Source organism: Rattus norvegicus, chromosome 16, assembly GCF_021556685.1.
Source record: "Rattus norvegicus strain SHRSP/BbbUtx chromosome 16, alternate assembly SHRSP_T2T, whole genome shotgun sequence".
NCBI classification, from domain to species: Eukaryota; Metazoa; Chordata; class Mammalia; order Rodentia; family Muridae; genus Rattus; species Rattus norvegicus.
The window spans coordinates 27,318,908-27,332,361 of NC_141549.1; the positions used below are offsets into that span (position 1 = coordinate 27,318,908).

Sequence of the window (13,454 nt, forward strand, 5' to 3'; positions counted from 1 at the left end):
TATCTGGGATGTACTATTTACTTTTAAAAGTTTAGGAGTATCTGATTTCTACTGGAGGCTAAGGAACAGGTGACGGTCTACATAGACCCTTCTCTGTATGAGGTTTGAACCACTGCTCCAAGTTTAGAGGCTTGGTATCCTAACTAGAGAGAGTCAAAGAAAGTGTGAGATGCTGTCACAGCCACGTCAGCAGGCTCAGTGATTGAATGTTGAATTCCTCTGAAAAGCCCAGGTCCCAGTGAGATTTGGCATGGGCATCACTTAATTTATCCAGAGGTAGCTGATATGCATCCCTCCCCACATCAACGTCTGCAGTCTCTTCCCGGGGCACACCTGAGACATGCACCTCGCACACATCTATATGCGGACTAACGGCTTCACGGAACATAGAAACCTGTAACCCAGAAAGGAAGTGTGGTAACTGAGAAGCTTTCACCAGGGCTTTCAGCTGGAGGCGACTATAGAGATTATAAAGCACCATGTTTATTTAAATTACTTTACCCACTGTGAAACATCCTTGGCTTTGACCTAATTAACTATGCATACTATGCAGATTATTATAGACACTATGTAACACTTGGTAGGGTTGTTGGGTACTCTCATTTCAAGAGAAAGGAGATGCAAACATGCATTTTTATGTGCATCTGTGCATATACTGAGAACAGGAAATGGAAAGTCTAGGGACTTTCAGTGCTAATAAGAGTTTGGTTTTGTCTGATTTCAGTTGAATCTCTCACTGTTTTCTTCTGTAGAAACCTTTCTTCCCCTTTGTTGAGCCATACTGGCTCTTCTCCCGTGTTCTCCCTCCCTGCTCTTAGGCTGAGTGGCTGGTGCAGTGTCCAGCAGGAGATGGGCAGTGTGGCTATGAGTAGAGAAAACCCCGCTGTGGGAACTCTTTTTCCATATATGATAAAGTGGAACCAGGAGTCAGCGATACGTCAGAGGGACAAGACAGTAGAGCAGACGGGCTCAGGGATGGTGTCCATATGTCTCACCTGAGCACCATGGCGGGGTGTAGTGCCACTTTATAGGCATTTCTGAGTGCTCCACCAGCCTCGTGTCACGCGACCTGCATCTTATGATCGTCACCTCCCTCTAAGCAATATTCCACTGCTGACACCAGGCTTTTGAACAGGGTTCCTGCAGAACGCTATTAAATTCTTTGAGTTTACTATTTCTCCAAAGCCCTTGAAGTTAAAAATAAAAGATAAGCGGTTTGCAATGAGAACAGATTGCGTGGGGGTGAGCTTCGGGCTTTGCAGGCAGGTGCTATGGCAAAAGGCACATTGAGATTCCCGTCACAGAAGGGTTTGGGTGCCAGGTGTTTAGCTTTAGGTTGTGAGGCCAGTCTCGGAATTTCTTCTTCCCTCTGTTTTCCAAATGGAGGTGTGGCTGTAATAGCCATCTTTCTGATCACATAAGGTTCCTATATCATAGGAAATAAAGCATGTTAAAGTACACTACAGTATGAAAAACGTTCTACTTGAGAGGTGGCATTTTGTGTGAATTTTCAAGCCTATAACTCTAAATATTAACCATTCCTTTGTGCATAACCTATGTGTCTAAGACCTAGGTATTTATCACATCTCCTTGGGACACAGCTTGGGAGTCGCTGTTTAGCTTGGTGGTTAGCTCCTTGAGTCTCCCATGAGGTTGCCCCGAAGTTGTTATACCCCATGTGAAAGCTTGACTATGGCTTCAGAATCCATATCTATTCTCAAAGGCTGGCCTGTCTTATCTTAGTTTCTCCACTGAATATTGCCTGGAGATTTAAGTTTATCACTCTATGATTTGTCCCAAAGGGTCTCCTGAAGAGAATAAGGAAGAATGGATAGGGAGAGTGTAAAACAGAAAGGGACGGAGGGGGGGAGAGGGAGGGAGAAAGAGAGTCAGAGAGAGAGAGAGACAGAGAGACACAGAAAGAGACAGAGAGACAGAGACAGAGAGAGACAGAGAGAAAGAGAGAGAGACAGAAAGAGATAGAGAGACAGAGACAGAGAGAGACAGAGAGAAAGAGAGAGAGAGAGAGAAAATACCAAGGTAGACTAAGGTGGATGCTGCAGTCTTTTAACACATAATGTAACAAATGCCACACCTCCTTTTCTGCTCCATATTACTGGTGACTCACATCAAGCCCCCAGTACACACGGGACAAACAGATGGTAAGAGGAATACCAGGATACAGCATTCTTGAAAGGTCATCTTAGAAGATGGCTGACACAACCACACATACAGGAATTTACCAGAGGCTTTGAGGTGAAGGGGATTCTAAATATCTAAGCACAGTTGACAATGTTAGCTTTATACCTATCTGGAGAGTATTTGACACCTCCGAATAAAAATAAGAATCCTTATATACTATCCTTTCCTTGCTGGCCCAGGATGCTGTTTTAATCCCTGGGATGTGACTTTGGTATATGTTCTATTGGTACAGTTGGTTCTTGCCTGGAGCCCTTTTGCTTCCTTGTAATCAAAGACCTTGCTGTATGCTCCAGAGTGGAGCTGACTGGCATAGTGGTGTTGGGGCTTTGGCTTACCACTTCCTGACCCAGCAGACACTGCCAGTTTCTTTCCTCCGTCTCCTGGCTTGCCTGCACACAGAGTGGAGAGATCTTGTTGAATTTATTGCATCTCCTTGAATAGTTCCCTTTATCACTCACAAGGCCTGTCATTGTGCACCAGTATGCTGCCTGACCTGGTCTTTTCATGAAACCCCCATCTTTTCCACATGCTACAAAAACTGACAGCATTTTATCCACAGGGCTTGTCCTAGAGTCCTTCATGATTTATGAGCTTTTCGTGGACATAGATAGATGTTTGCAGGTGTTCTGTTATGGTACACAGCTCTCACAACAAAAATATCTACTGGAAAGGAAACATCAACTCCATTCCTAATAGCAACTCTTGTCCCTAATACAGAAAGTCTAATGTTCACTGCACATCTGGGACAACTTGTAGGCTCTAGTTGGTTTCATATCCGAGGAATGAATGATAATAGTTCCCATGTATAATGGCATATCTTAACAGATATTGATCATTCTTAGGACTGTTCCCCTCTCCTCTGTTTTATTAATTTTTATTTATTTTCTTAGGTCTTGTACTTGCCTCACTATAATAGTAAATGGAAACAGGACCTTTTATCTTAATAGCATTTGTCTATTTGGAGCCCAAATACAAGTTCCTATAAAATGCTTATAAGATGGCTCTTTCTTCCTCTGTCTCTCCTGTGTGTGTGTGTGTGTGTGTGTGTGTGTGTGTGTGTGTGTGTGTGTGTGTGTGTGTATGTGTGTGTATCCGTTTAGAAGTCAGAGAGTCAGTAACCTTGAATGTCAGAAGCCTGCCATCCACCTTGGTTTTGATACAAGGTCCTTCACTGGGACCAGGGACCTACAAATTAGATAGGCTGGCTGGCCAGCCAACCCTAGAGATCTGCCTGTTTGTGCCTCCTAAGTCCTTCTACCAAAGTTTTTCACTGAAGTGCTCGGAATCAAAACTCAAGTCCTCACGCCTGTACAGTAAGCACTTTTCCAAATGAGTCATATGCCCAGCCTCCCAGTTGTTATGTTTTAAGCTTCTTATATAGTAACTTGAGCATAGAAGAGGTAGGTTGTCTGTTTGTTCCTATATAGAGGCAGAATTCTAGCTGGAAGGGACTGAAGCCCATCTGTTGTGTTCACTGAAGTCTGGGGAAGCCTCAGATGATCCCAGGTCTGAATGGTTTGTCACAGTTGTTGTCTGCCTGCTACCTGGAGTCTGGAGAAACTCAACAAATTGCTAGTTTAGTTGGCTTAGGCCAGAGTCCATCAGATTGACTGCCTTTAAAACTTAGGAAGAGCTGCCGATTCCTTAAGCAACCCCTAGCTATGACCTGCAGTTATAAAGCTCCTAGGATTGTTTTAATGTGACAGGGGTAGAACCATACCTTCACTGAGAATGCTCTTAGTGTGAGTCCTGGTCCTATTCAACAGGCTTGGACACTTCACCTGAGAGTGTGGAGAAGCCTCTCTCCCAAATGTTGACATTCCCAGAGCCCACAGGAATGGAAATGAGGCCATTGTGCTGCATATGTCCCTCCATCCAATTGGTAAATACAGCGGTGAGATGTGGAATAGCTCAGAATCACCCTTGGGGATAGCCAGAGATGAGAAAGCATTGGGTAAAGTCAACAGTGAGGATAAATATACAAAAATGTAAGTGGCAAGAAGCTTGATGAACACAAGGATTTCTGACAATAATGAAACCCAAGTACCCACTTTTCACCCAAGCATCCCAAATCAGTTAATGACAAGGTTGCCTCCTTCCTCCACATTCCCTCCCTGCCCTTAGATTTCCCCAGAGACTTAGCTGGACTAAAAACCGGAGTTCCCTATCTAAGTTTTTTAAACAATAGCACAGTGTGGCTGAGATCTCTTAAGGCTATACTTTTATTGTCATCTCCAATGTGTAGCAGTGCTTGGTAATTACATGGTATTTCCATCTGTAAGACAGTAAACAGCTTATACACTTTAAACCCACTTCTCAAACTCCTCTGCCAAGACAAGAGACTGTGTCGAACCCTCATGGCCTCACTGGCCCACCTGTGTCTTACTGAAGTGTCTTCTCTGAAAGGGGCAATGCTTGTCAGGGTGACAGCCACTGTAAGAATAACATTCTGTGGGCTGAGTAAAATGTCTGGGTTTTCCACAGAAGCAAGAGTGGGAAGGAGCAGCCTTCACTCTTCTACAGAATATTAGCCTTCACACTATCAACAGTTACCTCGTTTGGTTACAAACCAGATTGCTAGAAACGTTAGGAAATATTTTGTCTGCTAATGGATGCAGAATTTTGTTTCTGATGTATTGTCTGTTCCCAACATTTTACAAAGGAAGAAAAAATGCTGACTCTTTGGCCGCAAAGTTTGGCCTCATATTGTTTTCTTTCTAAATGCTCTCTCTTTCTATAGCCTGTTCATTCCACTGAGAGTTTCTTTGGCTGTGAAGTTTCTAATTCCATATAATAGCAGTTGTTAGTTTAGGGGCTATTTGATTTTTGTGGTTCTGGGATTCTACACAAAGCTTTTGCTTATATCTGTGTTTTGAAGTGGGTTTTTTTTTCTGTTTATTTCTAGTGATTTCAGCATTTCAGGTGTTAAGTTAATGTTTTTGTTCCTCTTTGAATTGATTTTTTTTAAATTGATTTTTATACAAGCTGAGAGATACTGATATAATTTTTTTTTGGTTTTTTGTTTGTTTGTTTGTTTGTTTGTTTGTCTTGCATGCAGATATCTGGTTTTGCCAGCATAGTTAAACATAATTTATTAAATAAGATGGGTGTTTCGAGTTGATGTTGGTAACAATTTTGTCACCACTCTGTTGTTCATGAGTCCAGGTACATTCCATGGTCTGCATCGCTGTTCATGTTGGCATCTGTACTATGGTTCGAAGTCCCATGTTGTGAGGCTCTGGCAACATTCTTTTGTTATTGGATTCCTTGGTCTGCTGTGATCTCCTTGTTCTCATAAGAAGTTGAGGCTCCCCACTCATACACCCACGTATTCTATGAGGAATGTCATTTGAATTTTGGTGGAAGTTGAATCTGTATGTTACTTTTGGTAGTGTAGCCATTTAAAACACTTTAGTGGAGTGATGAACAGGGTGAGTAATAGACAACGTGTGCTCTGTTGCTGGAAAGGAGAGTACTGGGGCCAAAGTGGGGAGAGGAGCAGCATGTTGGGGAGATGAATGATTGGGGGAAATCAACCAAAAATGAGTATGCAGAAAATACTGTAATGAAACTTGTTCCTGTGTGCTAATTAAAAAATAAAATTTAAAAAGCGTATTTATTTGTTTATTTATTTATTTTTGCAAAATATCTTGGTTCTCCTGGCTCCCTAACTAAATGAATTTCCAAAGTCACACTATCTAGACTTTTAAAAAATAACTTATTTGTTGTGTGCCTGTGTAAATATATACACATATATATGAAAGTTGGATTTTGCCATGTAGATCCAAGGAATCCAAATCAGGTTTCCAGACTTGGTGGCAGGCCTGTCTACTCACCGAGTACACTTACCACTACCACCCAGTCCCTGTAACAAAGGACTTATGGATAGAACAGAGAGTCTTTGGTTTTAATTTTCTACTAGTCTTCTTGTTGTTTGTTTGCTTGCTTGCTTGTCTTTGTTTTTGTGATATAGGATCTCTCTGTGTAGTCTCGACTGTCCTGGAACCCATTGTATAGTTCCACAAGCTGGCCTTGAACTCAGAGATTCACCACCCTCCTCCTAGTATTGGGATTAAGGGTGTGCACCAACACCATCCTCATTTTAATTTTATTAACCCTAGTCTTAATACATTGCTTCAGTTAAACTAACTTGACTTCAATCCATTATGCAAATGCAACATTTATCCCATCAAAATTTGTTAGCATGATTGTGTCTTTTAAGTTTCACACCACAATAAATTGTGTTGAATGTTCCATTTCTTTGTTTTTTGTTTTTTGTTTTTTTTGATTTTCTTATTTTGTCAGTAATGACAAGGTATTTAAAATAAAAGTCTTTAAAATGGCAGAATAATATGATAACATGTCTTCACTGATAATTTAATACTTAGATATAATGAGCTCATCTGAGAGATTTCATTAAAAACAGCAAGGTGCCTGAACATCAAAACCAAGATGGTTTTAATCACAGAATTACAATAATTATACAGATCCTGAGATTTTCATCAGACATAAAAGGCTTCCAAGGGCAAGCATGTACTTTAAACTTTGTACTAATAACTATGTATTGTTCTAATTATAGTTGAGAAACATTAGGGCCAGAGAAATGCCAGAGAATATATTGGAGTGGAAATGTTGTATAGTAAACTTTTACAGAAAATGGATAAATAAACAATTTTGGTGATGTGGGGTATTAGTAAGAAGCTTGTCTCATGGGCAGCGGGAAAAGCTTGCCCATGTGTGAACGCAGAATGAAGCAGGTGCATGATATATCCAGAACAGGACAGTGAGCCCGGATCATCATATCTTGAGAATGACTGTGGGATGTCTTTCCACCAGGGGCTCTGGAAGTGCAATTTGTTTAGATGCCTTCTTCTCATCAAGACTGGGACAGAGCACTAGGAAAAGAAATGGTTATCAGCCCAAAACCTGGATGGCTGAGATAAGACGAGAATACTATAAAAATAATTCTGTAATTTATAGGGGTTATTTAAAATGTTGTTTTTATAAATTAGCAAAATGTAGGACTTCCTTGATTTTAAGGTACCTGGTATGTAAGAATACATACAAGATAGTTGTATAAAAATATCTTTAAACAAAAATATTCATTTGATCTGCTTTTATTGGCTCATTTATTAATTTATGGCCATGATGATCAAGATGATTTAAAAAGGGAGAACACCTCAAAACAAACATGTCAAGAGATGTTGTCTGTCATAGAGGAGAGAGGAAGGTGTGACCTAGGGGACGTGGAAATAGTGCATCCTTATTACAAAGATTTAGTGTTGGGGTGCAGTCATTCTCAGAACTGATGACCAAGCAAGATGCAGAAGTCTTCATGTAGATGGGAAGAAGCATGTCTAGAATTTGAGTTCTGACAAGAAACATCTTATCTCTGTTCTTCTTCTAACCCATGCCTTTCTGTGGTAAAGCCCACATTGCCATTAGCAGAACTAGTTGGAGACTGTGGTGAGACAGTTATCTCAGATCCCTCTGACTGCATCACTGTTGACATTTTATGCTGGCATATTTGGCCTTCTGGGTAACACCCTACTTGTTCATCGGAAAGCTTGAAGTCTGTTCTGATGGCCATTGGGTCTGCCTCAGAGGAGAGCATACACACCTGACTGCAGAGCTCTCCCTGCTAGACAGGCACTGGTGGAGAAGTGTACTGCCAGTAGTTGAAGTACTTTGCTTCTGAGCATTAAAATGTGGGTCATTAGGAAGAGTTCGACATACAGAAACATAAAGACGTGTCAAAAATCAGCCTCAATTCTCAACAGAAGTACTGTTTGCATTTGGCAGTGGTTTCCACCCATCTTTTCATGTTTCTTATGATGTACACTTGTATTCTAATTAACAGAAACACTCATACTTATTTATCTGCCATAAACACTTTCCATAAACCTTGGGGGATGGGTCAGTAGTCTACTGACTGCCTTAATGAATGAGCCCTCAGCGTCTTAAGTGCCTCGTTGCAGCTTCAAGTAACTGAGCATGGAGTTCATGAGAAATTCAGCAAGAATAAGGTTTCTGAACATGCAATGACCAAAATAACTTCAAAATCAAGTGCATACGAATCCATGTGTTTCTAGTAGCACTCACCCAAGCTGCATCTGGAGATGTTGCTACAGATAAAACATGGACTTATCACTGTGGGAGCCATTACAGCACAAAATGCCTGACACACCTCAGTCCAGAGGCGTGCTATGAACGTCAGTGTTTTTATTGTGCAGTGGGTGCCAAATTTGCCCTCCAGTAGATATATAATGTTTTGATTGTAGTTAACAAAGACTTTTAGCATCTTTCTACTGTTATTCCTCAGAAGGTAAGTTTCAAATTAGTGTACCTTTGGATTTGATTGTGTTGAAATATTTGGTTTAAATAACTTGGATATGAGTTTTCCATTTGGATTCATAAGTGATGGCTAAACAGATCTTGACTGAGGATTAGGACAGCATTTTCAACTATTTCTGAAAAGAAAGCTTTGAACATGCGTCTGCTGTTTTTTCCTCATATAAGTATGCAAAGTGCTTTTCTTAGCATCGGATTATAGGATCAAAATACTAATCAGTTCTGCAAAACGATGTAGGTGAGCTATCCATCCTGCAGTATCAAATATTCAGCCAAAAATTACGTCAAAAAAAAAACCCCAGATCCATATCATGAATATGCACAGTTGCTTAATCTTTAATAAATGTTAAAATTAAATGTATATAAATGAATTGCTTTAAAATAAATGTATGATTTGTACCGAGTAAATATTTGATTTGTGTGCTTATTTTATATACCTATATACCCCAGATCAAGTGAAAATTTTTCGGATGAGAAGGGGTCCTGAATGGAAAAGTTCAAATCTCAATGGAAACACTAAGCCTCCCTGTCCTTTGTGTCTTTCCAGGATCCCCCTCATCTTCAGCACATCAGGAAGACTATGATGGAAACAAAAGAAAGAACTTGGAGGTTCCACTTAACTGATTGTTTCTGCCTAGAGGATCTTCTCTTGGAAGCAGGAGAGCCTTCTCATGTAATGGCTGACTTCCAAAGACAGGCTATGTTCTAGAAGGAAATGGATGGAATCAGTTCAGGGGACTTCAGCCGCACTGTGGTCTAACCAGAAAAGCCCGTGTTGGGGGCCCTCCTGGTGCCCTGGGATGTTGCATACTCTGGACCTGGATGCATGGCCCGCACCTGAGTGAGGATGGTCCGACGCGGGCTGGTGGGGTGGATTTCCCGGGTAGTGATTCTGCTGGTGCTGCTCTGTTGTGCCATCTCTGTTCTCTACATGTTAGCCTGCACCCCAAAAGGCGACCAAGAGCAGCTGGGACTGCCACGGGCCAACGGCCCCACAGGCAAAGATGGCTACCAAGCGGTGCTACAGGAGCGTGAGGAACAGCATCGCAACTATGTGAATAGTCTTAAGCGACAGATCGCGCAGCTCAAGGATGAACTGCAGGCACGCAGTGAGCAGCTCCGCAGTGGGCAGGACCAGGCCAGCGATGCCACCAGCCTGCGGTCAGGCTGGGACCCTGAACCCAAAGCCCAGGCTGATATACTGGCCTTCCTGCGTGGGCAGGTGGACAAGGCTGAGGTCCACGCCGGTGTCAAGCTGGCCACCGAATATGCTGCTGTGCCTTTTGATAGCTTCACTCTACAGAAAGTATACCAGCTGGAGACTGGTCTGACCCGCCACCCTGAGGAGAAACCAGTGAGGAAGGACAAGCGAGATGAGCTAGTGGAAGCTATCGAATCAGCCCTGGAGAGTCTAAACAGCCCTGTGGAAAGCAGCCCACACCAGCGCCCTTACACGGCTGCAGACTTCATAGAAGGTTGGTATGCTTGGAGATTTTGGGGGTGCGGGGCAGGATTTGAGGGATTGAAAAAAAGTTCTGAAGTATCCCACAGTCTGAGCATGTCTCTGCTACAGACATGTCTTGGCCGACTTGGTTATGAAGTGGCTAGTGGCAGGTTTTATGAGGGACACCAAAGGTGTGTTGTAATGTTTGACTGTTCAGAAACATCTGCTTCTTCTCACTTTCTCTTGGAAACTACATTAAATACAGCTTAGTTATTCTGTGTTAGAAGAGGGTAGAACATTATGCTTTGATTAGTAAAGTGCTTGCCTAGAAGGCAGGAAGACCTGGAACTTGGATTTGACACATCCAGATAGGCAGGACACGGTTTTATATGGAAAAAAAAATCAGATGGTGCACAATTGAGGAAGACACCCACTGCCATTCTCTGGTCTCCACGTGCAAACTCACATGTGCAAATTATCATACACACCAACCCACTCTCCAAAAAGAGAAAAGTAAAACAACATATAAAAACAAACTGAAAACCAAATAGAATATTGAACAATTTCACTGCATCATTTATCTTAGAGACTTCTAGGAATTGGGTTGGATTGTGAGACCTGAAAGAATGCATAGGCCAAAGCATTTACATGTGCCAGATCCTGTTCGAAGTATGCTGCACAGACACTATGTATTCCGGAGGACCTCATTCAGGAATAAGGGAAAGGGACATTAGTTATGGGAAAATCTGGTGCTACATAACATGTGACAGAGCCAGGATTCGAACTGAAGACATCAGAGCCTTGGTAGCAGGTCCTTAACTACAGTGACACTTTATGCAGAAGTTAGAGCTGACAGAAATGAGAGGAGCCATTCACTTTATCATTGGCACAAGTCTACTGATTCAATCTCTGATTCTTTAGGTGACAGATCTCCTTATCTAGTTCCTTGGAGGGTTCATTGGTATTTTCTTGCTAATTGACACATTGGTGCTGGTTCAGAAACTATCTACTGATTTGGGAAAAGCTGTTGAAGGCATTTAGTCCCATTGCTCAACCTCTGGACAAAATCTTCTTCAACATGGCCAGAATTATGGCTGTTCTTTTTTAACTGGTGCCTTTTTCTGTCAGGAAATCATGCTATTGCACCCCCCTAGCCCCCAGAAAAGACAATTTCTCTTCAGCCACAAATTCTCCCAGGCTGGGGTGTCAGCTCAAAGTGCAAACACATTGGAAGTATAAGGACCTGAGTACAATCTCCCAGAATCTCCTGTACACACACATGCAATTAGCGCACTCACACAAATTCAGGAATGGTGGTACACACTTATAATCCCAGTTCTGGGGGGTGGAGACACATCCCTGATGCTCACTAACAGGCTAGCCTACACACACACACACACTCACACACACACACATACATACATACATACACACACACATACACCCGTATACACACTCATACACACATACACACACACATACAAACACACACATACACACACAAACATACACACATACACACACCTACATACATACTCACACACATACACACATACACATACCCACATACATACTCACACACATACACACACATATACACATATACACATACACACACAAACATACACACACACATACACACACAAACATACACACATACACACACCTACATACACACTCATACACATACTCACATACACACACCCACATACACACTCACACACATACACACATATATACACATACACACACCCACATACACACTCACACACACACATACACACACATACAAACACACACATACACACACAAACATACACACACCCACATACACACTCACACACATACACACACATATACACATACACACATACACACACAAACATACACACACATACTCACACCTACACACACACACACACACACACTATCTTGTGGATTTTTTTCTACTTTATAGCTGAGCCATACATTCATGAATTTTTAATATAGAATCATTTTTTACATATCTAGAACTAGGTAGAAAAATCACTTACAAGACCAATCTTTTGCTGAGGGCTATTTTTAAATTCATGTATTTGAGGTACTATATACATATATATCTCTCTCACCTCCGGCCACTAACCAGCGTAGTATAAGCACGTGATGAGCATTCAGTAAGAGTTCAGGAAGAGGTAACAGCATTTGATGGTGCTTTAGTTTATGAGGCGCTTCTACATATATTATTTTACTAGCTGACCCTCAGGGGATATCATTAAACATCTTTTTAAAGACACCGCCGCTCTGCCACGCTCTCCTGAGTATGCTATAGATTGCTGCCCACATACAAAGCAATTTGAAAAGAACTTGATTACAAATCAATGCCTGCAGCTTGGAAGGTTTGCCCTTTTGATTTTCAATCTGCCTTCATTTTTGAAATCTCCATCTGCTTTTCTTTACCCGAAATCTTAATATGTAACGCCAGTCTTCCTTAATCAGCAGTGACACCAGCCTGGGTTTCTTTGCTCTGAGATTTGACTGAGTGTCTATTAGAGACGTTCTTGCCCAAGCTGCCCACAGTTGCTTCCGTATATAAAACATAGCTTGATATTCTTAGGGAGACCAATTCATGTGTAGCTTCTGAATTTGGTATAAGCCTTGATAATCACTCTTATGTGCTGTATAAATGAAGACAAAACACTTTAAATGTATTTGTGTATAACTGATACTTATAAACAGCTCTGGTTATTTGGTTTTTAAATTGTTATCCATATCAAAGCAATATGGGGGGGCATCTTTTATGGTCATGGGATGTGAGGCATTTGGGAAGAGTCGACAAGTCAGAAGATGCAGGAAGCAGAATTTAAGTCGAATCTATGAAAATGAAAAGAGTGTTATCTCAGAACTGAGTAGATTCTGGTCACTACAGGAATCAGCTGAAGAGCTCTGGGCTGGAGGTGAAGTCCTGGTTCTTGTTGCAGAGAGGCCATGGGACTGAATTATTCTTGATCTTCTTAGCCTTGACTCACTTTCCTTCCATCCACACCTATTCAAAGGGAAAGAAGCAAATGGGAAATGTTGATTGGAGATCTGTTTTCTATAATGAGTTTGAGCAGTGATAAGGACTTTGCTGGGAGTAATGTATTTTAAACTTATTTGCATTTCTAAACATAACTGCCATGAAAATGATTTCGTTTGATGTATGAGACTTGGGTAAGTCCAAAGTTGGAGTCATTTAGCCAAAGTCTGTGGGAAATTAGGCTAAGCAGGAGTGAAGTTCTCTGTGCTCAGGGGATTCAAAAGGGAGACAGGAAATCTGCCTGCTCCTGGACTAGCGGGGTAAGGACAAGGCTGCTTGTGGATGAATTAGTTTCTTCTTCTGTTGCTAAGTCCATACCTCATAAGAAACAACTTAAAGGTTTGCTTGGGTTTGCAAGTTTAAGGGAGTATAGTCCACCATGATGGGAAAAGCAGGATAGGA

General features: G+C 41.6%; 1 protein-coding gene across 13 annotated transcripts in view; it reads left to right on the forward strand.

Annotated features, from left to right (window-relative positions):
- Csgalnact1 (chondroitin sulfate N-acetylgalactosaminyltransferase 1) overlaps window positions 1-13,454 on the forward strand; it is a 342,493-nt gene that overhangs the window by 233,503 nt on the left and 95,536 nt on the right. For 12 of the 13 annotated variants that reach the window (NM_001436648.1, NM_001436645.1, NM_001436646.1 and 9 more), the window contains 1 exon segment: window positions 9,101-10,028. In NM_001436648.1, the coding sequence (NP_001423577.1) occupies window positions 9,401-10,028 (628 nt within the window). In that variant the 5' untranslated portion in view covers window positions 9,101-9,400. 13 annotated transcript variants of the gene reach the window in all.